Source organism: Delphinus delphis, chromosome 4, assembly GCF_949987515.2.
Source record: "Delphinus delphis chromosome 4, mDelDel1.2, whole genome shotgun sequence".
NCBI lineage: Eukaryota > Metazoa > Chordata > Mammalia > Artiodactyla > Delphinidae > Delphinus > Delphinus delphis.
In genome coordinates, this window is record NC_082686.1 from 48794890 (window position 1) to 48820894 (window position 26005).

The 26005-nt window shown below is 36.2% G+C and overlaps 1 protein-coding gene and 1 pseudogene across 7 annotated transcripts in view; one reads left to right on the forward strand and one right to left on the reverse strand.

Annotated features, from left to right (window-relative positions):
* SENP7 (SUMO specific peptidase 7) overlaps positions 1–26005 on the reverse strand; it is a 153597-nt gene that overhangs the window by 125343 nt on the left and 2249 nt on the right. For 3 of the 7 annotated variants that reach the window (XM_060010570.1, XM_060010569.1, XM_060010574.1), the window contains exons 2-4: positions 24041–24123; positions 16183–16235; positions 6556–6640 (exon numbers count right to left, since the gene is read on the reverse strand). In XM_060010570.1, the coding sequence (XP_059866553.1) occupies positions 6556–6640; positions 16183–16235; positions 24041–24043 (141 nt within the window). In that variant the 5' untranslated portion in view covers positions 24044–24123. Of the gene's footprint in view, positions 1–6555; positions 6641–10135; positions 10166–16182; positions 16236–24040; positions 24124–26005 lie in introns of those variants that run through there. The other 4 variants (XM_060010567.1, XM_060010566.1, XM_060010572.1 and 1 more) reach the window with 3 other exon arrangements.
* Positions 18021–18103, forward strand: LOC132425178 (U4 spliceosomal RNA; annotated as a pseudogene).

Sequence of the window (26005 nt, forward strand, 5' to 3'; positions counted from 1 at the left end):
TCAGTGCTTACTTTATAGGTAGTCGAATATAATTTTATAAAAAGCCTCTCTCATTCAGTAAAAAAGTAGATAAATGAAGTATCACATTAACGTTTTTTTAACATCCTTATTGCAGGATATTTGCTTTACATTCTTGTGTTAGCTTCTGCTATAAAACAAAGAAAATCAGCTATACGTATACATATATCCCCATATCCCCTCCCTCTTGTGTCTCCCTCCCACGCTCCCTATCCCACCCCTCTAGGTGGTCACAAAGCACCGAGCTGGTCTCCCTGTGCTATGCAGTTGCTTCTGACTAGCTATTGTACATTTGGTAGTGTATATACGTCAATGCCACTCTCTCACTTCGTCCAGCTTACGCTTCCCCCTTCCTGTGTCCCCAAATCCATTCTCTACGTCTGTGTCTTTTTTCCTGTCCTGCCCCTAGGTTCTTCAGAACCTTCTTCTTTTAAACTTTCTATATATATGTGTTAGCATATGGTATTTCTTTCTCTCTTTCTGACATACTTCACTCTCTATGACAGACTCTAGGTCCATCCACCTCACTACAAATAACTCAGTTTTGTTTATTTTTATGGCCAAGTGTTATTCTATTGTATATATGTGCCACATCTTCTTTATCCATTCATCTGTCGATGGACACTTAGGTTTCTTCCATGTCCTGGCTATTGTAAATAGAGCTACAATGAACATTGCAGTACATGACTCTTTTTGAATTATGGTTTTCTCAGGGTATATGCCCAGTAGCGGGAATGCTGGGTCATATGGTAGCTCTATTTTTAGTTTTTTAAGGAACCTCCATACTGTTCTCCATAGTGGCTGTATCAATTTACATTCCCACCAACACTGCAGGAGGGTTCCCTTTTCTCCACACCCTCTCCAGCATTTACTGTTTGTAGATTTTTTGATGATAGCCATTCTGACTGGTGTGAGGTGATACCTCATAGTAGTTTAGATTTGCATTTCTCTAATAATTAGTGATGTTAAGCATCCTTTCAGTGTTTGTTGACCATCTGTACACATTCTAAGGAGAAATGTGTATTTAGCTCTTCTGCCCATTTTTGGATTGCATTGTTTGTTTTTTTGATATTGAGCTGCATGGGCTGCTTGTATATTCTGAAGATTAATCCTTTGTCAGTTGCTACGTTTGCAAATATTTTCTCCCATTATGAGGGCTGTCCTTTCGTCTTATGGTTTCCTTTGCTGTGCAAAAGCTTTTAAGTTTCATTAGATCCCATTTGTTTATTTTTGGTTTTATTCCCATTACACTAGGCAGTGGGTCAAAAAGGATCTTGCTGTGATTTATGTCATAGAGTGTTCTATGTTTTCCTCTAAGAGTTTTAAAGTGTCTGGCCTTACATTCAGGTCTTTAATCAATTTTGAGTTTATTTTTGTGTATGGTGTTAGGGAGTATTCTAATTTCATTCTTTTATATGTAGCTGTCCAGTTTTCCCAGCACCACTTATTGAAGAGGTTGACTTTTCTCCACTGTATATTCTTGACTCCTTTATCAAAGATAAGGTGACCATATGTGTGTGGATTTATCTCTGGGCTTCTATCCTGTTCCACTGATTTATATTTCTGTTTTTCTGCCAGTACCATACTGTCTTAATTACTGTAGCTCTGTAGTATACTCTGAAGGCAGGGAGCCTGATTCCTCCAGCTCCTTTTTCCTTTCTCAAGATTCCTTTGGCTATTAGGAGTCTTTTGTGTTTTAATAGAAATTGTGAAATTTTTTGCTCTAGTTCTGTGAAAAATGCCAGTGGTAGTTTGATAGGGATTGCACTGACTCTGTAAATTGCTTTGGGTAGTATAGTCATTTTCACAATGTTGATTATTCCAATCCAAGAACATGATATATCTCTCCATCTGTTCACATCATCTTTAATTTCTTTCATCAGTGTCTTATAGTATTCTGCATACAGATCTTTTTTCTCCTTAGGTAGGTATATTCCTAGGTATTTTATTCTTTTTGTTGCAATGGTAAATGGGAGTGTTTCCTTAATTTCTCTTTCAGATTTTTCATCATTAGTGTAAAGGAATGCAAGAGATTTCTGTGCATTAATTTTGTATCCTGCTACATTACCAAACTCACGGATCAGCTCTAGTAGTTTTCTGGTAGCATATTTAGGACTCTCTGTGTACAGTATCATTTCATTTGCAAACAGTGACAGTTTTACTTCTTTTCTGATTTGGATTCCTTTTATTTCTTTTTCTTTTCTGACTGCTGTGGCTGAAACTTCCAAAACTATGTTGAATAACAGTGGTGAGAGTGGGCAACCTTGTCTCCTTCCTGATCTTGTTGGAAATAGTTTCAGTTTTTCACCATTGAAAATGACGTTGGCTGTTGGTTTGTCATAGATAGCCTTTATTATGTTGAGGTAGGTTCCCTCTAAGCCTACTTTCTGGAGGGTTTTTATCATAAATCAGTGTTGAATTTTGTGGAAAGCTTTTTCTGCATCTATTGAGCTTATCATAAGGTTTTTATCCTTCAGTTGGTTAATATGGTGTATCACCTTGATGGATTTGCATATATTGAAGAATCCTTGCATTCCTGGGACAAACCCCACTTGATCATGGTGTATGATCCTTTTAATGAGCTGTTGGATTCTGTTTGCTAGTATTTTGTTGAGGATTTTTGCATCTATGTTCATCAGTGATATTGGCCTGTAGTTTGATATTTTTGTGACACCTTGTCTGGTTGTGGTATCAATGTGATGGTGAGTTTGGGGGTGTTTCTCCCTCTGCTATATTTTGGAAGAGTTTGAGAAGGATAGGTGTTAGCTCTCCTCTAAATATTTGATAGAATTCACCTGTGAAGCCATCTGGTCCTGGGCTTTTGTTTGTTGGAAGATTTTTAATCACGGTTTCAATTTCAGTGCTTGTGACTGGTCTGTTTATATTTTCTATTTCTTTCTGGTTCAGTCTCAGAAGGTTGTGCTTTTCTAAGAATTTGTCCATTTCTTCCAGGTTGTGCATTTTACTGGCATATGGTTGCTTGTAGTAATCTCTCACGATCCTTTGTATTTCTACAGTGTCAGTTGTTAGTTCTCCTTTTTCATTTCTAATCCTATTGATTTGAGTCTTCTCCCAGTTTTGCTTGATGAGTCTGGCTAATGGTTTATCAAATTTGTTCATCTTATCAAAGAATCAGCTTTTAGTTTTATTATTCTTTGCTATCATTTCCTTCATTTCTTTTTCATTCATTTTGGATCTTATCTTTACAATTTCTTTCCTTCTGCTAACTTTGGGGTTTTTCTGTTCTTCTTTCTCCAATTGCTTTAGGTGTAAGGTTAGCTTGTTTATTTGAGATGTTTCTTGTTTCTTGAGGTAGGATTGTATTGCTATAAACTTCGCTCTTAGAACTGCTTTTTCTGCATCCCATTGGTTTTGGGTTGTCGTGTTTTCGTTGTCATTTGTTTCTAGGTATTTTCTGATTTCCTCTTCGATTTCTTCAGTGATCTCTTGGTTATTTAGTAGTGTATTGTTTAGCTTCGATGAATTTGTATTTTTTACAGATTTTTTCCTGTAATTGATATCTAGTCTCATAGCACTGTGGTTGAAGTGCTTAAGTGCTTAAGTGCTTAAATCATGTTAAGATTAAGTGCTTAAATCATGTTAAGCTTAAGTGCTTAAATCATGTTAAGATTTAAGCACTGTGCTTAAGTGCTTAAGTGCTTAAGTGCTTAAATCATGTTAAGATACTTAACATGATTTCAATTTTCTTAAACTTAACAAGGCTTGATTTGTGACCCAAGATATGATCTATCCTGGAGAACGTTCCATGAGCACTTGAGAAGAAAGTGTACTCTGTTGTTTTGGGATGAACATCCTATAAGTATCAATTAAGTCCATCTTGCTTAATGTATCATTTAAACTTGTGTTTCCTTATTTATTTTCATTTTGGGTGATCTGGCCATTAGTGAAAGTGGGGTGTTAAAGTCCCCTACTATGATTGTGTTACTGTTGATTTCCCCTTTTATGGCTGTTAGCATTTGCCTTATGTATTGAGGTGCACCTATGTTGAGTGCATAAATATTTACAGTTGTTATATCTTCTTCTTGGATTGATACCTTGATCATTAAGTAGTGTCCTTCTTTGTCTCTTGTAATAGTCTTTATTTTAAAGTCTATTTTGTCTGATGTGAGAATTCCTACTCCAGCTTTCCGTTGATTTCCATTTGCATGGAATATCTTTTTCCATCCCCTCACTTTCAGTCTGTATGTGTCCCTAGGTCTGAAGTGGGTGTCTTGTAGAAAACATACATGCAGTTCTTGTTTTTGTATCCATTCAGCCATCTATGTCTTTTGGTTGGAGCATTTAGTCCATTTACATTTAAGGTAGTTATCAATATTTATGTTCCTTTTACCACTTTCTTAATTGTTTTGGGTTTGTTTTTGTAGGTCTTTTCCTTCTCTTGTGTCTCTGCCTAGAGAAGTTCCTTTAGCATTTGTTGTAAAGCTGGCTTGGTGTTGGTGAATTCTCTTAGCTTTTGCTTCTCTGGAAAGGTTTTAATTTCTCCATCAAATCTGAATGAGATCCTTGCTGGGTAGAGTAATCTTGGTTGTAGGTTTTTCCCTTTCATTACTTTAAATATGTCCTGCCGCACCCTTCTGGCTTGCAGAGTTTCTGCTGAAAGATCAGCTGTTAACCTTATGGGGATTCCCTTGTATATTATTTGTTGTTTTTCCCTTGCTGCTTTTAATATGTTTTCTTTGTATTTAACTTTTGATAGTTTGATTAATATGTGTCTTGGTGTGTTTCTCCTTGGATTTATCCTGTATGGCAATCTCTGCCCTTCCTGGAGTTGATTATTTCCTTTCCCATATTAGGGAAGTTTTCAACTATAATCTCTTCAAATATTTTCTCAGTCCCTTTCTTTTTCTCTTCTTCTTCTGGGACCCCTATAATTCGAATGTTGGTGTGTTTAATGTCCCAGAGGTCTCTGAGACTGTCCTCAATTCTTTTCCTTCTTTTTTCTTTATTCTGCTCTGCAGTAGCTATTTCCACTATTTTATCTTCCAGGTCACTTATCCGTTCTTCTGCCTCAGTTATTCTGCTATCGATTCCTTCTAGAGAATTTTTAATTTCATTTATTATGCTGTTCATCATTGTTTGTTTGCTCTTTAGGTTTTCTGGGTCCTTCTTAAACGTTTCTCGTATTTCCTCCATTCTATTTCCAAGATTTTTAATCATCTTCACTATCATTACTCTGAATTCTTTTTCAGGTAGACTGCCTATTTCCTCTTCCTTGATTTGGTCTGGTGGGTTTTTACCTTGCTCTTTCATCTGCTGTGTATTTATGTCTTCTCATTTTGCTTAACTTACTGTGTTTGGGGTCTCCTTTTCGCAGGCGGCAAGTTCGTAGTTCCCATTGTTTTTGGTGTCTGGCCCAGTAGTTAAGGTTGGTTCAGTGGGTTGTGTAGGTTTCCTGGTGGAGTGGACTGGTGCCTGTTTTCTGGTGGATTAGGCTGCAACTCATCTTTCCGGTGGACAGGACCGCATCCGGTGGTGTGTTTTGGGGTGTCTGTGAACTTACTATGATTTTAGGCAGCCTCTCTGCTAATGGGTGGGGTTGTGTTCCTGTCTTGCTAGTTATTTGGCATAGGGTGTCCAGCACTGTAGCTTGCCGGTCATTGAGTGGAGCTGGCTCGTAGCACTGAGGTGGAGATCTCTGGGAGAGCTTTCACCATTTGATATTACGTGGGGCCGGGAGGTCTCTGGTGGACCAATATCCTGAACTCGGCTCTCCCACCTCAGAGGCTCAGGCCTGACACCCGGCCGGAGCACCAAGACCCTGTCAGCCACGCAGCTCAGAAGAAAAGGGAGAGATAGGAAGGTAGAGAGGGAGGGAGGGAGGAAGGGAGGGAGACAGGGATAAAGGGAAGGAAGGAAGGGAGGGAGGGAGGGAGGGAGGGAGGGAGATAGGGATAAAGGGAAGGAAGGAAGGAAGGAAGGGAGGGAGGGAGGGAGGGAGGGAGGAGGAGAAAAATATAAAATAATTAAAATAAAAATTTTTTTAAATATTAAAAAGAAAAAAAAAAGGGAAGAAGAGAGTAACCAAACCAAAAACAAATCCACCAATGATAACAAGTGTGAAAAACTACACCCAAAAAAAACAAAAAAACGATATAATCCTAGGACAAACTGTAAAAGCAAAGCTATACAGACAAAATCACAGAAAGCATATGCATACACACTCACAAAAAGAGAAAAAGGAGAAAAAAATATATATATATATAAAAGGAAGAGAGCAAACAAATCAATGAACAAATCTACCCATGATAATAAGCTCTAAATACTAAACTAAGATAAACAAAAATCCAGAAACAAATTAGATGCAGAAAGCAAACCCCAAGTGTATAGTTGCTCCCAAAGTCCATCGCCTCAGTTTTGGGATGATTCATTGTCTATTCAGGTATTCCAGAGATGCAGGGTACATCAAGTTGATTGTGGAGATTTAATCTGCTGCTCCTGCCCAGAGGACCCCTATCCTTTTGTCTCTGTTTTTCCTTTTTTCTTTTGCCCTATCCAGGTATGTGGGGAGTTTCTTGCCTTTTGGGAAGTCTGAGGTCTTCTGCCAGCGTTCAGTAGGTGTGCTGTAACAGCTGTTCCACATGTAGATGTATTTTTGATGTATCTGTGGGGAAGAAGGTGATCTCCACGTCTTACTCCTCTGCCATCTTGAAGGTTCCCCCCATAATAACTTCTTAACTATTCTTACTTGCAGTTTTTTTTCCCTTTTAATCTTTCAAACGCTATCCCCAGAGGTCTCTAACACACAAATCTAATTATGGCTACAATTTTAAATTCAACAATAGCACCCATTACTTATATATAAAACTCTTAACAATCTGGGCTCTTTGACATCATCCAAATATCACAAACTCTACACCCCAACCCCACTGAGTTTGCTCAACCTTCTTCAAGCATACATCTCTACCCCTCTGTACGTACTGCTCCTCCAACCTAGAATGCTCTTCCCTCTATTTCTCCCCTATTAAATACCTCAGATTTTGCACAAAATTATTCTCTTATCCACACAGTCAACACTCCCACACCAAGGCGTTCCTTTCTCTGGGTGTTAGTACTTGGTAATTTGTATTAACACATTTCATACTATATTATAATTATTTGTCTACATGTCTGTCTTCTTCTCCAGACTGTGGAGGTCCTTAAAGAGAGCACCCTTAAGTCACCTTTACATCTCCAAAGTGTATGGCTCATGATACTGAATAAACAAATAAATGGATGGATATAGTGTAGCCACAAGTTTGAAATCATTTGTTTAGAACTTAAAATAATTTAACTTTCACATTATAAATGATGGTTAAGCATCAAGTTCAGCTTATTACATAACATATAAGCACTGTATCAACTACAACCAGTGACAACGATAAAATGATTTCAGTGAGAGTAAAAATAAGTTAGGAGGATAAAATAATTGTGAAGAAAGGGTATCTGAACACTTATTTCATTAGTACCCTGGAGTTAATCCTCTTGGGCATCAGTAACATCTTAATTATTTATATTTAATTTATATAAAAGGTACCTCTTTATAATTCTTCATCTGCCAAAACATTATCTCTAAATCAGTCATTTCCTTTGTATTCTTAATCAGGGAATAACAGTTGTTTTTTCAGGGAGTAAGACAAGGGCTTCAGACTGTTCACACCCATGGATCCTTTGTGAGTAGGATATTTAGCCTACATTAGACACTGTGGCATATTGTGTTTTCCGATCATGGCCATATCAATATTCTACAACCCACATGCTCTTCTTACAATGTGATACTGACCCGTTCTCCAACATCAGGTGCAGTCTATGTTCCTTCCCCTTGAATCTGGGCAGGCCTGTGACTTCCAATGCTAGATCATAAAAAGCATTATGTATAGCTACACTGCTTCAGCCTACCTTTCATGTAGCAATATTTGTGTGTTTTCCCTTCCTTCCTCCCTCTTTTTTTCCGTCTCTCTCTGTCTCTCAGTATAGATGCCTTGGGAGCCATAAGCCATAGGTTAAAAAAAATCTTGGATACCCTGAAGCTGCTGTGCTGCAAAGATTTCATGAGAAGGCTAAAAAGAACAGATATATAACAAGATATATGAGGCTTCCAAACACAGGTATCAAGGTAAGTGAGTGAGTGATCCTTTAAGATGATTCCAGGCCTCAGCCCCCAAGCAAACCTAGCTAACTCCAAATGAAACCAAGAAAAGCTATCTCTGAACCCTGGCCAGACAGCAGATTCATGAGCCAAGTAAGTTTAAACCACTAAGTTTGGGGATAATCTGTTACACAGCCCTAGTAATAACCTAAAAAGATACCAAGTTCAAACTTGAAGGAGAGCAGCTGATATTTTTTAAAGAGTTGGGTATAGGTGTTGAGTATTTTGTAAAAATAAAAGACTTCTGATGTCTTCTGTGGAAGATTTTATATTCTTTTTTCACAGTAATTCATTTTTATTATTTTACCTATAAGTGGATTAGACTCAAAGTTAATAAATTATTTACCCTAATAAATATTCATGTATACTTCCATTAGGATGGACACAAAATATAATTTACCCTATCTTCAAAAAAAGGAGCTCTCTACTTCCCCTAAAAGCATAAACATATGAAATCTGGAAATTTATTAAAACTCTAAACAAGCATCAAAAGGTTTGAAAATCAAAGTACAGTAGACCCTTGAACAATTCAGGAGTTGGGGCACCAACCCCTGCGCAATTGAAAATTTGAGTAACTTTATAATCACCCTTATGTATCCATAGTTCCACATCCTCAGGTTCAACCAACCACAGATCGTGTAGTACTATAGTATTTATTTTTAAAACTTCTGTGTATAAGTGGACTGAAGCAGTTCAAATACATTGTGTTCGAGGACCAACTGTATATACATACAAACATTTATGAACAGGGACATAGACTATATATTATTTATAGTATAGAAAAAATAGAAACAATGATAATAAAAGAACACAAATAAAATTACTGTAAAGACAAATAATGAGATACTGTACAGCAGTTATTAAAAAACATGTTCCAGAACAAATAAGAAATTATTTCCAATACAAGTAATAAAGAAAATCATATCTACAGAATGATCTCTCTTTTATAAGGCAAAAAAAAAATCCATATATGGAAAACAAATGTGAAAGGATATGCACAAAAACGTTTACCAGTGACTAGCTCTGAATGCTAATATAAGGAGTGATTTTTATTTTCATTTTTGTGTCTTCCTACAGTTTCCACATGTTTTATTTTTTAATAGGACTATCACGCAACCATTAAAAGCAAGAAAAAATAAATAAACATTTAAAGCTCCAGAAAAACCTCTGCTGCAGCTTCCTGGTCAATAAATTACATACCTAAATCTCTCGGTCTAATATTGTATATGCGTGGCAAGCAGATTTTAGGTACAACTAACTACTCCGTCAAATTTTTCTACACTCACTTTTTTCTTAATGATTAAATCATAAAAATAATGTCTGTCTCTTTACAACAATCTGATCTATTCATAGACAAATTTTAATCATGATCTCAATTGTGTACAATCAACAGAGATTCTAAGCCACTAATGATTCTGCAAAGCCTATATTATAATTCCATTACAAGAATCAGAACGGACTCCTAATACTTTCAAATATTTTCAATACCCTCCTAATACTTTAAAGATCAAAATTTAATCTTTTAAGGCAAAAAAGGGTTCTAAACCCCCTTCCCTTCAAGTTATACTTAAATACATTGACAGAACTCTAACAACTTCCCAAAAACAAAGCTCAAGAACATTTATTTTATTTTACTTACTAATGTTCAAATGTAATACTAAACAAGCCTTTCAGCAAATCAATTCACACAGTCACTTTGAGGTTCATTTTATACCTAATTCATTACAGTATGCCCTCAAAAAGAGAATGCTATCAAAAGAAGATAATGGGTGGGGGGGTTAAATATGCTGGATTCTATCGACAAGTTATGCATTGCTAACATATGCTCCTTACAAGCTGAAATGATCTCTGCCGTAATCTTAATACAGAACTTCAGAACCTTAATCACTTATTTCTTCAGATACTACATAGACGTAGAATTATTATTTAGGGAAACTTTGGGGTCTGCTCAAAGATATGGCTATGACTTACCAAGGAAGAATGAAAGTCTTGGTTTTTAGTTTTCAGTATCGACCTCCTCATTTAAAAAGCCAAAGACTATGGATCTCGCCATTAGCAGAATTCAAAGTGTTCACACTCTTACTCTACATCTATCCAGAGATATAAGCTTTGAGTTAATCTAGTTCCAGCACCTATCAAAAGGCCAGGAATAATTAGTAGATAATGATGTTCCAAAGATTTAGCTACAAGGATAATAACTGCAGTACAATTTATAATTTTTAACTGAAAACAATTCAAAAATATAATGACAGGATAGTGGTTAAATTAACTGTGATACATCCCTACAGTTGAATATAATGTAGTCATTGAAAATGTTTACCACTGCTTCCCTGGTACTTATGCCTAGTATAGTGTCCAATACATGTTAAGTACCCAATAAGTATCTACTGAGCAATGCTTTAAACTTGATTTCAGAAAATGTTTATAATATATAATTAAGTAGAAAAAGTAAATAATAAAATAGTATTTTGTGGTTTTCAACCATAAATATTTAAATATTTGTTTATTATAGATAGATATACAGATATGCAGACAAATTAGTAGGATATACACTTCAGTGTTAATTTTAACTGTGTCCAGGTGGTATTCTTTTTGTTCAACTGAATTTTCTAATTTCTTCACAACAATCTAGTATTGATTTAGAAATATTTTTTTAAATACTTAAAATATATCAGAGTCTTGTCCCTATACCAATCAAAACTTCAATCCTTTCAGTGATTTATTTCCCTAGCTGCCTTGAGAGAAAAAGCAATACTATTAACTGCTAACAAGAATTTAATATGCCAATATTCTAAAAAAATTCTACATTTTTAAACAGTAGTACCACAACTTCATGTGCATATTATGGTTGAACAAATAAGAAAATATAATGTAGATACTGAGAGACAGAAAAGTTAAAAATAAGCGAAGAAGGAGACTTCCCTGATGGTCCAGTGGCTAAGACTCCGCAGGGGGCCGGGGGTTTGATCCCTGGTCAGAGAACTAGATCCTGCATGCTGCAACTAAGAGTTCACATGCTGCAACTAAAGATCCCACGTGGCGCAACAAATATCTCGCGTGCCACAACTAAGACCCGGCACAGCCAAATAAATAAATATTAAAAAATAAATAAATAAGGAAAGAGGGCAGGCTAAAATAAGCCCTGTGGTATTGGATTGGAATCAGAAGTAACAGTACTGAACTCATAAGGGTTTCTTTAGATGTATAGATAAGCAGATAGAGAAATAAATACAGATATGTATGTATATGTATGAGTTAGTACACATATATTCTTCTAGTCCTGTTTATTGAGAGAGCCTAGAAATGATGACACCCCAGCAGCAATGAGCACATCTAGCACCCTGAGCTGGGTTTCTGAATACTATTCTTGAATTTAAAAAAACAGAGCTCCTCGGAAAGTATCTTATAGTACCAGAAAGTAAGGAAGAGCTCAAAAAAACAGACAAACAAACATCGGAGCATGTCAAAAGGGCACAAGAGCCATCCTGAAAGAACTTCCAATGCCAAAGCTGGAATACTTTGATCAACAAAACCAGTAATGACAGTAGTAGATTATAACACATAGAATAAAATAAATACCTATAAGTCCATGTTGATATATGTAAATAATTGAATAAATAAGTGAGACAAGAGGGACAGCTATCCATTCCAGAAGAATTTTAATAAATATAGAGGGAATGAAGAAAATAGAAAGTCACCAATAGAATATCGTATTTTAACTGTTGCAAGCAAGATCCACTGTTAAATGCTAAAACAGTGGGTGAAAGTTTAAGAAGAAACAGTATATTTGCATAGATTCAAAATATCTCTCCCAATACAAACTTCCAATTGTAAGATAAATAAGTACTAGGGATGTAACATACAACATGATAAAGAAATGAACACTGATGTACGTTATAAATAGAAGTTGTTAAAAGAATAAAACCAAAGAGTTCTCATCACAAGGGAAAAAATTTCTTTCTATTTCTTTAATGTTGTATCTATATGAGATGATGGATGTTCACTAAACCTACTGTGGTAATCATTTCATGATGTATGTAAGAAAAATCATTATATTGTACACCTTAAACTTATGGAGTGCTATATGTCAATTATACCTCAATAAAACTGGGAGAAAAAACACAAGATATCTCTCCCAAGATATCTATTTACTAAAGATAAAAAATAACTTTACAATGGAGTAACCACACAGACACCATCTTAACCAGGTGATCAAGACTGACATCACCAGTAATAAGACATACCATCATTATGTACCCCTGATAGGACAACTGAGAAGGGCACAACCCTTCTGTGGTATTGTTCTCAAAAAGCCACAACCTTAATCTAATCACACATGATTAGAAACATAAGACAAACCCAAACTTAAGGATTCAACAAAATATTGCCTAGTATTCTTTAAAAGTGTCATGGTCACGAAAGAAAAAAGACAAGAACTGTCATAGACTTAAGGAAATCAATGCAATGTGAGATCCTGAATTGGATCCTAAAACAGAAAAATGACATTAGTGAAAAAATTGAAGAAATTCAAATAATGTCTATAGTTTAAAATATACCCATGTTAACTTCTTTATGTTGATAACTGTACTATGGTTATATAAGACATTAACACTGGGGGAAGCTGAGTGAAGGGTAGATGGAAACTGTACTATTTCTGTAAATTTAAAGTTACTTGAAAATTAACAGTTTTAAAAAACATTGCTGTACAACTAAAAATAAGAGAAATGTATTTAGTCAGTACACTCATAATACAAATTCATAATACAAATTATGAATTTCTAATGGTGGAGCTTCAGAGCAAGATGCATAAACCAATGTCCTAAAGCAAAGCATTTCACTTCACTGAAGGTATTAAGCAGAAAAGAAGTGGCAGTCAATACAGAGGTATTTAAAACTAGGTATACATACACACAAATAAACTCAAATTGGATTAAAGATCTAAATGGGGACTTCCCTGGTGCCCCAGTGGTTGAGAATCTGCCTGCCAATGCAGGGGACACGGGTTCGACCCCTGGTCCGTGAGGTTCCCACGTGCCACAGGACAACTAAGCCCGTGTGCCACAGCTCCTGAGCCTGCGCTCTAGAGCCCGCGAGCCACAATTACTGAGCCCGCATGCCACAACTACTGAAGCCCATGTGCCTAGAGCCGTGCTCCGCAACAAGAGAGGCCACTGCAATGAGAAGCCCATGCACCGGAATGGGAGTGGCCCCCGCTTGCCACAACAAGAGAAAGCCTGCGCACATCAATGAAGACCCAATGCAGCCAAAAATAAATAAATAAATAAATAAATAAATAGGTTTTTCTGAAAAAGACCTAAATGTAAGGCCAGATACTATAAAATTCTTAGAGGAAAACATAGGCAGAACACTCTTGACATAAATAGTAGCGATATCTTTTGAATCCACCTCTTAGAGTAATGAAAATAAAAACAAACAAATGGGACCTAATTAAACTTAAAACCTTTTGCACAGCAAAGGAAATCATAAACAAAAAGACAACCCTCAAAATGGGAGAAAATATTCGCAAATGAAGAGACCAACAAGGGATTAATCTCCAAAATATACAAACAGCTCGCACAGCTCAATATCAAAAAAATAAACAGGGACTTCCCTGGCGGTCCAGTGGTTAAGACACCACGCTTCCAATGTAGGGGGCGGGGGTTCAATCTCTGGACAGGGAACTAAGATCCCACATGCCATGCAGTGTGGCCAAAATAATAATAATAATAATAATTTTTTTTAATGGGAGGAAGATCTAAATGTACATTTTTCTCATTTTCCAAAGACATACAGATGGCCAAAAAGCACAAGAAAAGATGATCAACATCACTAATTATTAGAGAAATGAAAATCAAAACTACAATGAGGTATCACCTCACACCAGTCAGAATGGCCATCATCAAAAAATCTACAAACAATAAATGCTGAGGAGGGTGTGGAGAAAAAAAGGGAACCCTCTTGAACTGTTGGTGGGAATGTAAACTGATACAGCCACTAAGGAGAACCGTATGGAGGTTCCTTAAAAAACTACAAATAGAACTACCATATGACCCAGCAATCCCGCTACTGGGCATATACCCTGAGAAAACCATAATTCAGGAAGAGTCATGTACCACAATGTTCATTGCAGCTCTATTTACAATAGCCAGGACATGGAAGCAACCTAAGTGTCCATCGACAGATGAATGGATAAAAAAGATGTGGTACATATATATACAGTGGAATATTACTCAGCCATAAAAAAGAACAAAATAATGCCATTTGCAGTAACAAGGATGGACCTAGAGATTGTCACACTGAGTAAAGTAAGTCAGACAGAGAAAGACAAATATCATATGATATTGCTTATATGTGGCACCTAAAAACTGGTACAAATGAACTTATTTACAAAACAGAAATAGAGTCACAGATGTAGAAAACAAACTTATGGTTACTAGAAGAGAAAGAGGTGGGGGAGGGATAAACTGGGAGACTGGGATTGTTATATACACACTACTACACATAAAATAGATAACTAATAAGTTCCCTGTATAGCACAGGGAACTCTACTCCATACTCTGTAATGACCTACATGGGAAAAGAATCTAAAAAAGAGTAGATATATGTATAACTGATTTATTTGCTGTACACCTAAAACTAACACAACCTTGTAAATCAACTATACGCCAATAAAAATTCTTAAAAATCAAATACATAAATAAATAATAAAACTGGGTATAATAACAATGTAAATTTCTTTTTTAACTCCCTCATCTACCTCACTTAAGCTAAATCCAGAATTTTTTTGGCTGAATGGCACAGCTTGTGGGATCTTAGTTCCCCAACAAGGGATCGAACCCGGACCCACAGCAGTGAAAGCATGGAGTCCTAACCACTGAACCGCCTGGATTCCCTAAATCCAGAATTTTTTCTTTTTTTTTTCTTTTTTTGACTGTGTTGCTGCGCATGGGCTTTCTCTAGTTGCGGCGAGTAGGGGCTATTCTTTACTGTGGTGTGTGGGCTTCTCATGGCGGTGGCTTCTCTTGTTGCGGAACACAGGCTCTAGGAGCACGGGCTTCAGTAGTTGTGGCACCCAGGCTCTAGAGTATAGGCTCAGTAGCTGTGGCGCACGGGCTTAGTTGCTCTGCGGCATGTGGGATCTTCCCAGACCAGGGATAGAACCCATGTCCCCTGCACTGGCAGGTGGATTCTTAACCACTGTGCCACCAGGGAAGTCCCAGAATTTTAAATGAAGAAACCACACCCCACAAATCTGAAGTAAGCCAAGGTAGAAAAAGAGTATCCAAAGCCATGCTCTCTGTGTGGTCTTGTAAGGTGCTCTTGATTCCTCTCACAGCCCTCCTTTATGATTTCTTCTTGTCCCTCTTTGTTCCAAAAAATACACCAAATTAAAGTCCTCTGTGTATAATTAGAATGTGTCAGAGAAAAGTCTCTAATCAATTATTATAATGCAAATCAAGGTACTATGGCATTTAAATCACAAAATTCTATAGGAAAAAAGATTATCTTTCTAAAAACACAGATTAAATTTTTTTAAACACCTCTATGTAGGTAGAAACTTCATTTTACTTGTTTTGCTACTCTTGGCTTATATAAAAGAAATAAATAAATGAAAAAAAGTATGTTTAAAAGGACATACATACATATTCCAAACAGTAAATTTCAGCACATGACTTGAATACAACTCTTCAACATCTACAGTATCATAAGTGAATGAATCTCAGGTGCTCTAATATATTCAGTCATCAAAGAAATGAGTTCTGTTCTATATAAATCTAAAATAAGACTTGGAAAGTATACTGGAAAATTTTACAATGATTTAAACAAGGCTGGTCCCAGAAAGGGTTTCCTAGCTAACCCTTGGTTTATTAGGATATACCATTCCCAAAAAAACACTGATTAATTATGGATTTACAGTATTTTCCCTAAAATTTTATTAAAAAGACAAATACCAAAATACTTTCAATATTATTAACTCTAAAGATAATGCAAAGGTTAAGAGCAAAACTAATACATACCTTATGTAACTCCAAAGATGAAGGCTTTTTCCTTTTCCCTTCTGTGACAATTTCTACAAAGACATAGTAAAAATTATAATTTAACATTAAATGAGATAACATAACAGAATAAATCTTTTCAGTTATCTTTTGTTTCAAATTAGTTTCTTGTTACATTTACAATTTACATTGATACATTTTACAGAACCTGAAGGACTAAAGGTCAAAAATAATCAAAGAGTAGCAGATTCTCACAAAATTTCTCAATTAAACAATATACATATGATGACAACTGAAAAAAGAAAGCTGGTTCTAAGAACTCAGTAAGAAATTCCTTGGCAAAAATCCTAGTATCCAGGGACTTCCCTGGTGGTCCAGCGGTTAAGACTCCACGCTCCCAATGCAGGGGGCCTGGGTTCAATCCCTGGTCAGGGAACTAGATCCCACATGCCGTAACTAAAGATTCCTCATGCTGCAACTAAGACCTGACGCAGCCAAATAAATAAATAAATATTAAAAAAAAAAAAATCCTAGTATCCAGTAGGTCTTCGATTTATGTTGGTTGAACCATAAGACCAGATAAATTCTTATAATGGGGGGTGGGGGGCCACAGGGGAGGAGAACACAAGGTGAGGGCTACATATCTAAGCATTTATGCAACAGAGAACAGCTTAAGTCTTTCCTCACCAACCTTTTTGAGACTTCTACGGGATTTTCTTTTATGATTCTTTCATTCAGTCAACAAATAATTACTGAATGTCTATCATGTGTCTGGCACTGTGCTAGCCAGTGGGTATAGTGTAGTGAGCAAATTAAACACAGCCTAAGTCTTCCTGGAACTTACAATTCACTGAAATTTCTCACAAATTTCATAATAAAAATGAATGGTAGAGACCCACACAAATGTGATCACCTATTTATGACAAACACACCACTGCAATTCAGTGGAAAAGGGATGATCTTTTCCATGAGTAATGCTGACACAATTTGATAACCAAACAAGGTAAACAAGTAATAAACATCACACTATATCAAAAATTCTTTTTAAATTGATCATAGATTTAAATGTCAAAGACAAATAAAGCTTCTAGAATAAAAATGAGGGGAATATCTTCATGAACTTGGGGTTCGCAAGGATCTCTCAAACAAGACTCAAGTAGTACTAATCCATAAAGGAAAGGATTAATAAACTCAACTTCATTAAAATTAAAAACTTCTGTTCACCAAACCTCATCATTGAGTGAGAAGGCAAACCACAGACTGGAAGATTATTTATAATTCATGTATCTATGTACAACATGGTGACTATAGTTAATAATACTGTATAATACATATATCTGTCAAAGGATTCATAACCAGAACACATAAAGAACTCGTATAAAGCAAAGGCAAGACAACCCAATCTTCAAAATGGGAAAAAGCCTTGAATAGGTACTCCATAAAAAAGAATGTCCAAGTGGCCAATAAACATATGAAAATATGCTCAATTTCATTATTACTAGGGAAGTGTAAACTAAAATGGTAAGAGAATACCATTACACAGCCCTTGGAAAGGGTAAAATTAAAAAGAATGACAATACCAAGTATTGATAAGAGACTAGAAGTCTCATATATTGCTGGTGGGAGTGTAAACGAATACATCTACTTTGCCAGTCAGTATCTACTAAAGTTAAACACCTGCCTACTCAATGTCCAACAATTACATTTCTAGATATTTAATCAAGAGAAATGAGTGCCTGTGTCCACCAAAAGGCATGTATAAGAGTGTTATCTTTGTTCTTAATAGCCAAAAACTAAAAATAATCCAAATGTCCATCACAGGAGCATGGATAAACCTTTTCATACAATAGAAAACTACAAGCTTTGCACAGTGGCAGTATCATAGCCAACGAGGTTTATCCGAGGCGCAATTATTGCTAATTGAAAACTACATAGTAATAAAAAAGAATGAATTACTGCTGTGCACAACACGGATACATCTCACAGACATTACGTTCAGAAGAAAACAGATGCAGAAGAATGTATGATTCTATTTATGTGGAATTCAGGAACAGGTAAAACAAATCAGTTAGGATAGTGTGAGTACCCGAGCAGGGAAAAACTACTGACTGACTGGGATGGGATACAAGTTAGCCTTCTGAGATGCTGGAAATGTTCCATATCTTGATCTAGGTGATAGTTATACAAGTGTATGTATACAAGTATAAAAAATCATCAAACTAAAGATATTGTACTGTGTCGTATGTAATATCTCAACTTAAAAATTAAAAAACCTTTAAAATAACAGTTATAACGAATGGGCTATAGCTTATCCAGAAATCTACATAGCTGAAATAATTTCTCTCATTTCATGAAAATAGCATGAATTTCACCATATGCATTTCCTCGAGCAATCACTGATGTAAAAATTACTTTAACTTCTATACTTAAGCTTTCAATAGATTTAAATAATTTTCAATAAAGTAGCATTTCTCAGACTACCAAAAATATATAACATTTAGATAAATGGTAAGAAAACCTTTCTTACATAAATTCACTTTCTAGTCAACTTTCAATTTAATAAAATATATGTATTTTTAAAAAAGGAATATCAGTTGCTTAAATCACAGACAGACTCATTGAGTTAAAAATGCTTCTATCCTATTTTGCAGAATGTTTGTACATTTCTTTTAGTGACTACTATTGTGACTTCCCAAAATTTTAGGGGTTCTATAACTGAGTTGCTCCATCTGATACTAGGTTGGTATTAGAGCATTTTAATAAATGATGCATCGCTGCTTGTGACTGTCTGGTATAGCACAGTGCTCTAGAGTAAAAATATTAAAGTCCAACAACCTAAATTTATATCTTGGCTTACTAGCTGTGACTTCTCTGAGACTCAGTGTCTCATCTCTAAAAAGGGGACAATATCCAGCTTTTCAATTGCCAAGATTAAAGTGACATAGTCTAGTCTCCCAAAAGAAATAAAAGCAAAAATAAACAAATGGGACCTAATCAAACTTAAAAGCTTTTGCACAGCAAAGGAAACCATCAACAAAATGAAAAGACAACCTACAGAATGGGAGAAAATATTTGCAAACAATGTGACTGACAAGAGCTTAATTTCCAAAATATACAAACAGCTCATACAACTCAATATCAAAAAAACAAAACAAAATAAAACAAAACAACCCAATCAAAAAACGGGCAGAAGACCTAAGTACACATTTCTCCATAGAAGACATGCAGATGGCCAAAAGGCACATGAAAAGATGCTCAATGTCGCTAATTATTAGAGAAATGGAAATCAAAACTACAATGAGGTATCACCTCACACCAGGCAGAATAACTATCATGGAAAAGTCTACAAATAATAAATGCTGGAGAGGGTGTGGAGAAAAGGGAATCCTCCTACACTGTTGGTGGGAATGTAAGTTGGTACCGCCACTATGGAAAACAGTATGTGGGTTCCTTTAAAAACAAAAAATGGGGACTTCCCTGGTGGTCCAGTGGTAAAGAATCCTCCTTCCAATGCAGGGGACATGGGTTCGATCCCTAGTTGGGGCACTAAGATCCCACATGCCACAGGGCCACATCTACTGAGCTCGCATGCCTCAAAGAGAGAGCCCACGTGTCACAAACTACAGAGCCCATGCACTCTGGACCCCACACGCCACAATTACAGAGCCCATATGTCCTGGAACCCGCACACCACAACTAGAGAGAAGAGAAGCCTGAGCACCACAACAAAGACCCCACATGCTGCAACTAAGACCCAACACAGCCAAAATAAATAAATAAAATAAAATAAATATTTTTTTAAATAATTAAAAAATAAAAACTAAAACTGGAGGGGCTTCCCTGGTGGCGCAGTGGTTAAGAATCCACCTGCCAATGCAGGGGACACGGGTTCAAGCCCTGGTCCAGGAAGATCCCACATGCTATGGAGCAACTAAGCCCATGCTCCACAGCTACTGAGCCTGTGCTCTAGAGCCCGTGAGCCACAACTACTGAAGCCCGCGTGCCACAACTACTGAAGCCCATGCACCTAGAGCCCGTGCTCTGTAACAAGAGAAGACACTGCAATGAGAAGCCCACGCACTGCAACGAAGAGTAACCCCCGCTCGCGGCAACTAGAGAAAGCCCGCGCGCAGCAACAAAGACCCAACGCAGCCAAAAATAATAAAATAAATAAATTAAATAAAAAAACAAACAAACAAAAAATAGAGCTACCGTGATTCAGCAATCCCACTCCTGGGCATATATCCAGAAAAGACGAAAACTCTAATTCAAAAAGATACATGCACCCCAATGTTCATAGCAGCACTATTTATAATAGCCAAGACATGGAAGCAACCTAAGTGTGTATCAACAGATGACTGGATAAAGAAGATGCGGTGTGTGTAGACACACACACACACACACACACACACACACATATATATATATATATATATATATACATATAATGGAATATTACTCAGCCATAAAAAAGAATGAAATATTGCCATTTGCAGCAACAAGAATGGACCCAGAGAATATCATATTAAGTGAAATGTCATAAAAAGATAAATATACGATATCACTTGTATGCAGAATGTAAAAATTAATACAAATGAATCTAAATACAAAACAGAAACCGACTCACAGACATAGAAAAAAAACTTATGGTTACCAAAGGGGAAAGAGAGTGGGCAGAACGATAAATTACAAGTATGGGATTAACAGATACAAACTACTATACATAAAATAGATAAGCAACAAGGATTTACTGTACAAAACAGGGAACAATATTCAATATCTTGTAATACCTATAATGGAAAATAATCTGAAAAACATATATACAGCTGAATCACTTTGCTGTACACCTGAAACAAACACAATAAATCAACTATATTTCAAAATAAAGGGAGATCGTCTCCCTTTAGAGTATATCTGGCAAATACTGCAAATAAATGATAACTATTATTATTACAATATTTTATACTAAAATACCCCTCTTTAAGAAACCTTAATGTATTTACATTAGCATACAGAAAAATCACTCTAATTATTCCCATTATATATATATGTCAAATAATCAGAAAGCATGACTTTTTCTCAAGGAGCTTGTGGAACCATTCATTCATATATTACATAAACATTTATTTTAAACAACAGTAGTTACCATTGCCAGGCACTATGCTAAGTACTTTACACAAATTATTTTATTTAATCTTACAAAAGTCTTGTGAGTTCAGTAATGGCATTATCTCCATTTTATAGATGAAGAATCTAGGTTTGAAAAATACAAATAACTTGCCCAAGGTCACCATGTTAATCCATCACTGGTCTGATTCCAGAGGTGGAATTCTTAACCAGAACACTCTAGGCATGCTGGATGCTACGGGGATAGGAAATGAATAAGACAGCCCCTGTCACAGAGTTAACGGTATAAAAGCAGAGATTAAACAATTCAGCAAGCTAGAATATATGATGGAATCTGGCAAACATCACATAAGAGGCACAAACACCCATGGAAATTCAAAAATAGGAATATTTTTTAAGTTTGAGTTAATTAGGAGATAGTTCTTGAAAAGGCACAATTGAACTGGGCTTTGAAGTAAGTTTTAGATAATAAGTTTTAGACAGGGAGAAATGGGTGGTAGGACAGTGCAATGCTAAGTGAAGCCAAGAAGTGAGTTATCAATCTAGGTATATGTGATGAAGCAGCTCACATTAGCCAGCCTCCTAAATTACTGAAGACTCACATTAGAGTTATACATCTGAGAGGCAGGTTTGAGACAGCACCATTACAGCAAAGTTCCAGTCTGAATCTTTAGAGCTACTCAGTCCTATACATAACCCACTCCCTGTGTTACCATATCCCCCCTCTAATCTACTTTCCAATCCTCTGCCTTCTATCACCAGGCTTGGGAATCACATTCACCACCCTAGATTCCAATCCCTACAGCTTATTACCTTGCTATTCTCTCATCTCTTAGGTAATGCCACTCTACCCTTTCCACTACATTTTTTTTTTAACTTGACCCTTGAGTACATGTCTTTTTAATATTCTCTTTGTTTTTCTTTTTATTGAGGTATAGTTTTCATCTACACTCTTCTCTAGCTCTTCCCCAGCCCACCAAATTCCTTTCCAAAGTCAATACAATTTCCTTAAATTCTGAATCTTCTCCTTGAACATTTCCTCCACCTCAGTTTAACTGAATCCTTTTTATTACATAATTATACATTATACATCTTTTTATTTACTACACTATTTTTTTAAGACTCTCTCAAGAATATTCTTCTCCCACTTATAAAAACAGGGGAAGGGATTAACAACCCCCTCCCCCTGCCACCACTTCCAATTAATATTCATCCTTATTGCAATAATTCCTCCTTTAAAATTCCCATAACTTGTATGTATTATTACCTCACCCATATTATAATTGCCATGTACTGACCCAAGACCCTTTCCAACATTCCTAGAATATTCTGATACTTGATTCATAGTTTTCCTCTCTATCATTAAAACCTACCATCATACCGAAGCTCTAAAACTTTCATAAATCAAATCACTCAATACAATGGACTCATCTTAATTTACTCTAGTCCAACAAACTTCTTCATATCACATTCCCATTTCAACAACGTGCATTCACAAATAGATTTAATAGGGTTACACTTCTCAAGCTCACAAATGTGAACCTCTCGTTCTACAACATACTGTCCTTTAACCCTTCCATTTCCTCACTCGCACTGATCCCATTTTTTACCCCCACATCGTATAATACCCTTTAACCCTAAGTAAAACTAAATTCTTTTATTCCCCCCAAATTCTTGCTCCTAGACTGATTAGCACTGCTAAAGAAAATCATAATTGTAGTAACCACAACTGGTACTATCTACAGACGCACACGTGTTTTAACAAATACCTTTTCAAAATTAGTTAATAGTTCTTTTTTTTTTTTTTTTTTTTTTTTTTTTTGCGGTATGCGGGCCTCTTACTGTTGTGGCCTCTCCCGTTGCGGAGCACAGGCTCCGGACTCGCAGGCTCAGCGGCCATGGCTCATGGGCATAGCCGCTCCACGGCCTGTGGGATCTTCCTGAACTGGGGCACGAACCCGTGTCCCCTGCATCGGCAGGTGGACTCTCAACCACTGCGCCACGACGGAAGCCCAACAGCTCTTCTATTCATCCCTAATTGACCTCCTACTCTATTTTGAGCTCCCAATACCACCTGAAAGTCCCTCTTTCTCAAAAGATGATCTTGCCTATTTCACTTAGAAGCCATGATTGCAATATCCTTAACTTCTCAAAATTTATCTATATCTTTATCCATCTTCCCACCTTTACACAAGTCTTATTTAACAAACTGTCCTGAGTCTATCCTCCCCCATTTCTTCTAAGACTTCACCCTATCAATTATCTCCTACCAGATATCGTTCTCTCTCCAGTGAACCCTTTCCCATGCCATACAAACCTGATTTTTATAGTCTTTTTTAAATAATCCTTTCTACTTAATTTCATACTCAAGCTTGTTCCAAAATCTTTAATGCACATCTCATCTTCTATTTCCTCACCACCACTCATTCATTTAGCCTCTTGAAATCTGGCTTTTGTCCCTATTGCTCTACTAAAATCAGTGGTTAAAAAAAAAAAGTGACCTACTAATTGCCAAATCCAGCATCCTCATACTGCTTTAACTCTCTGATTTACATTGCATTCACTCTCCCTTGCTTCCCAAACCTATCATACTCCTTCTAATCTGCCTAACTGCTCACCAGTGTCTCTTCCTCCTTACTTTGAAATTAAATATATGTGATTCAAGATTTTTCTCACTCCATACTCTTTCTGTGGGTAATCCTATCCATTCCAATGGCTTCAGCTAACATCACTGCAAATAAAGTAGTTTTACCATGATTAATTGTAGATTCTGGTTTTGAACTTCAATTATGGTTCATCAGACACTGCATAATATGCAGCCATCACCTGGACCTACTGAAAAAAGAAAGGTGTATCATCATGGGACACTAGATCCTCAAGCTGAAACTGGGGGAGGAGGGAAGAGTTTCAAAATCAAGCAAGTCTGAGAAACACTGCATGTTCAATCTCTTGGAGAGGCAGAATGTATAGTAGCACAGCAAAAGCTCTGAAAAATCCTGCAGTAAATAAAATTTTCTTATAACTACAGTTGTCCCATTTATTTGTCCATCAAACCTTTTTTCCGAGTAAGATTCACTAACATCCTATGACAGTAAAAAAGATTTAAATTATATGTTTTGTAATCAGAAAGACCAGATTTTGAATCCTGGCTCTGCTTCTTGTATTGCTAACAGTTGCTTACCCTCCCTAAATTCCAGGTTCCTCATCTGTATATCAGAAATAATAATAACCACCTCAGAAGGTTTTCGAAAGAATTATAACATCTGTAAAATTCTTAGCATGCTGTTTAGTACCTAAGTACTAAAAAAACTTATCTATCCTTAACTGCAAATGAGAATGAACACAGATCTCCAAAGTTGTTGCCTGAACAGTTGATAACTTGAAATTTACTTCAACTTTCCTGTTTTAATTCAAAAATTCATTTGGAAGTTGTGATCTATGACTCTAATATATCTGTTATACTTTTGTTGTTGTTAAACATTTCTAATGGTCATGCTCCCTTGAATGACCATTAGCACTTTATTATTTCATTCAACTGTCACTAGACCTGTCTCTGGTACCAATAATTTTTTATCTGTGTCCCCATCTAATTCACTGCTTTGATATGCTGGAAACCTGGAAATAGGATATTCATCTTTATTGGGGTAATAAATAACTTAAACACATAGATTCAGTATAATAGGAAGAAAGCCTTCAGAAGCTTCTCATGAGTGAACTTTAGCATACAAACCATGTGATTTCTCCTCTCATGCTTAGAGGTGTTTTATGCTTGATTCTTGATTCATGGTCACATTCCAGAAAAGTGAGGCAATCAGAGTTTTCGTGGTTCTTCTACTTACAGAATTTTTCTTTATTAACTCATTTAAAAACAATAACACAATGCATGTTAACGTAACGATTTTTTAAATAACTTTAGTTTCAAAACATTGAGAAGAATGGCATTATTTTACTTTTTGCAACTCTCTTTAACATCTGACTTAATAAAAGACAGATGATTTCCTCTATATGCTTCTGCATTCAATTTGTTGTGATACATGTCATGTAGCCTCTGGAAAACTGTCCTGTACACAGGTAGAAGATTAAGAGGGAAAGGCAAACAATGTCTTAAAATTATGAAAAACCGTGTAAGCTCACAGACCCAAAAGGGACTCAGGGAACCCAGAGGTTCCCAGACCATACCTTGAGAACCAGTGCCTAAAACAGATACAGCCATGCCAGAAGCCATCCAACTCCTACGGTTGTCAGTTATGTGAGTCCACAAATGCTTGTTTTTTTGTTTTGCTTAAACCACCTGGAATTGGGTTTCTGCTACTTGCAACTAAAAGAGTTTTGAGCAATACACTATGTAACCCTTCATAGTTCTTCCTTGTTCAGGAGAAAGTTTAGGAAAACCTAGTGCAGTCTCACAGAGGAAACTTGAAACTTCATATCTTGTTTTCTCTCGACTGCTATCCGCCTTCCTTATACCCCTAACTTAGAATTCTTCCTGTTATTAATCAAAATTTTACCTTTGGGTACTTATGAAATTCTCACGATATTAAATGTCACTTCCAGTCATTCAAGTTCCAGTTAGCAACCCTCCTAATGAAATGGCAACTGCATGCACATAAATGTCACACAGAATTCAGAATCCCTTTAAGCCAACTGATTGTTCTGTTTCTGAGAATCTATGTGAGAAAATTAAATATACACTATTCAGAAAAGAAACATTCTTAAA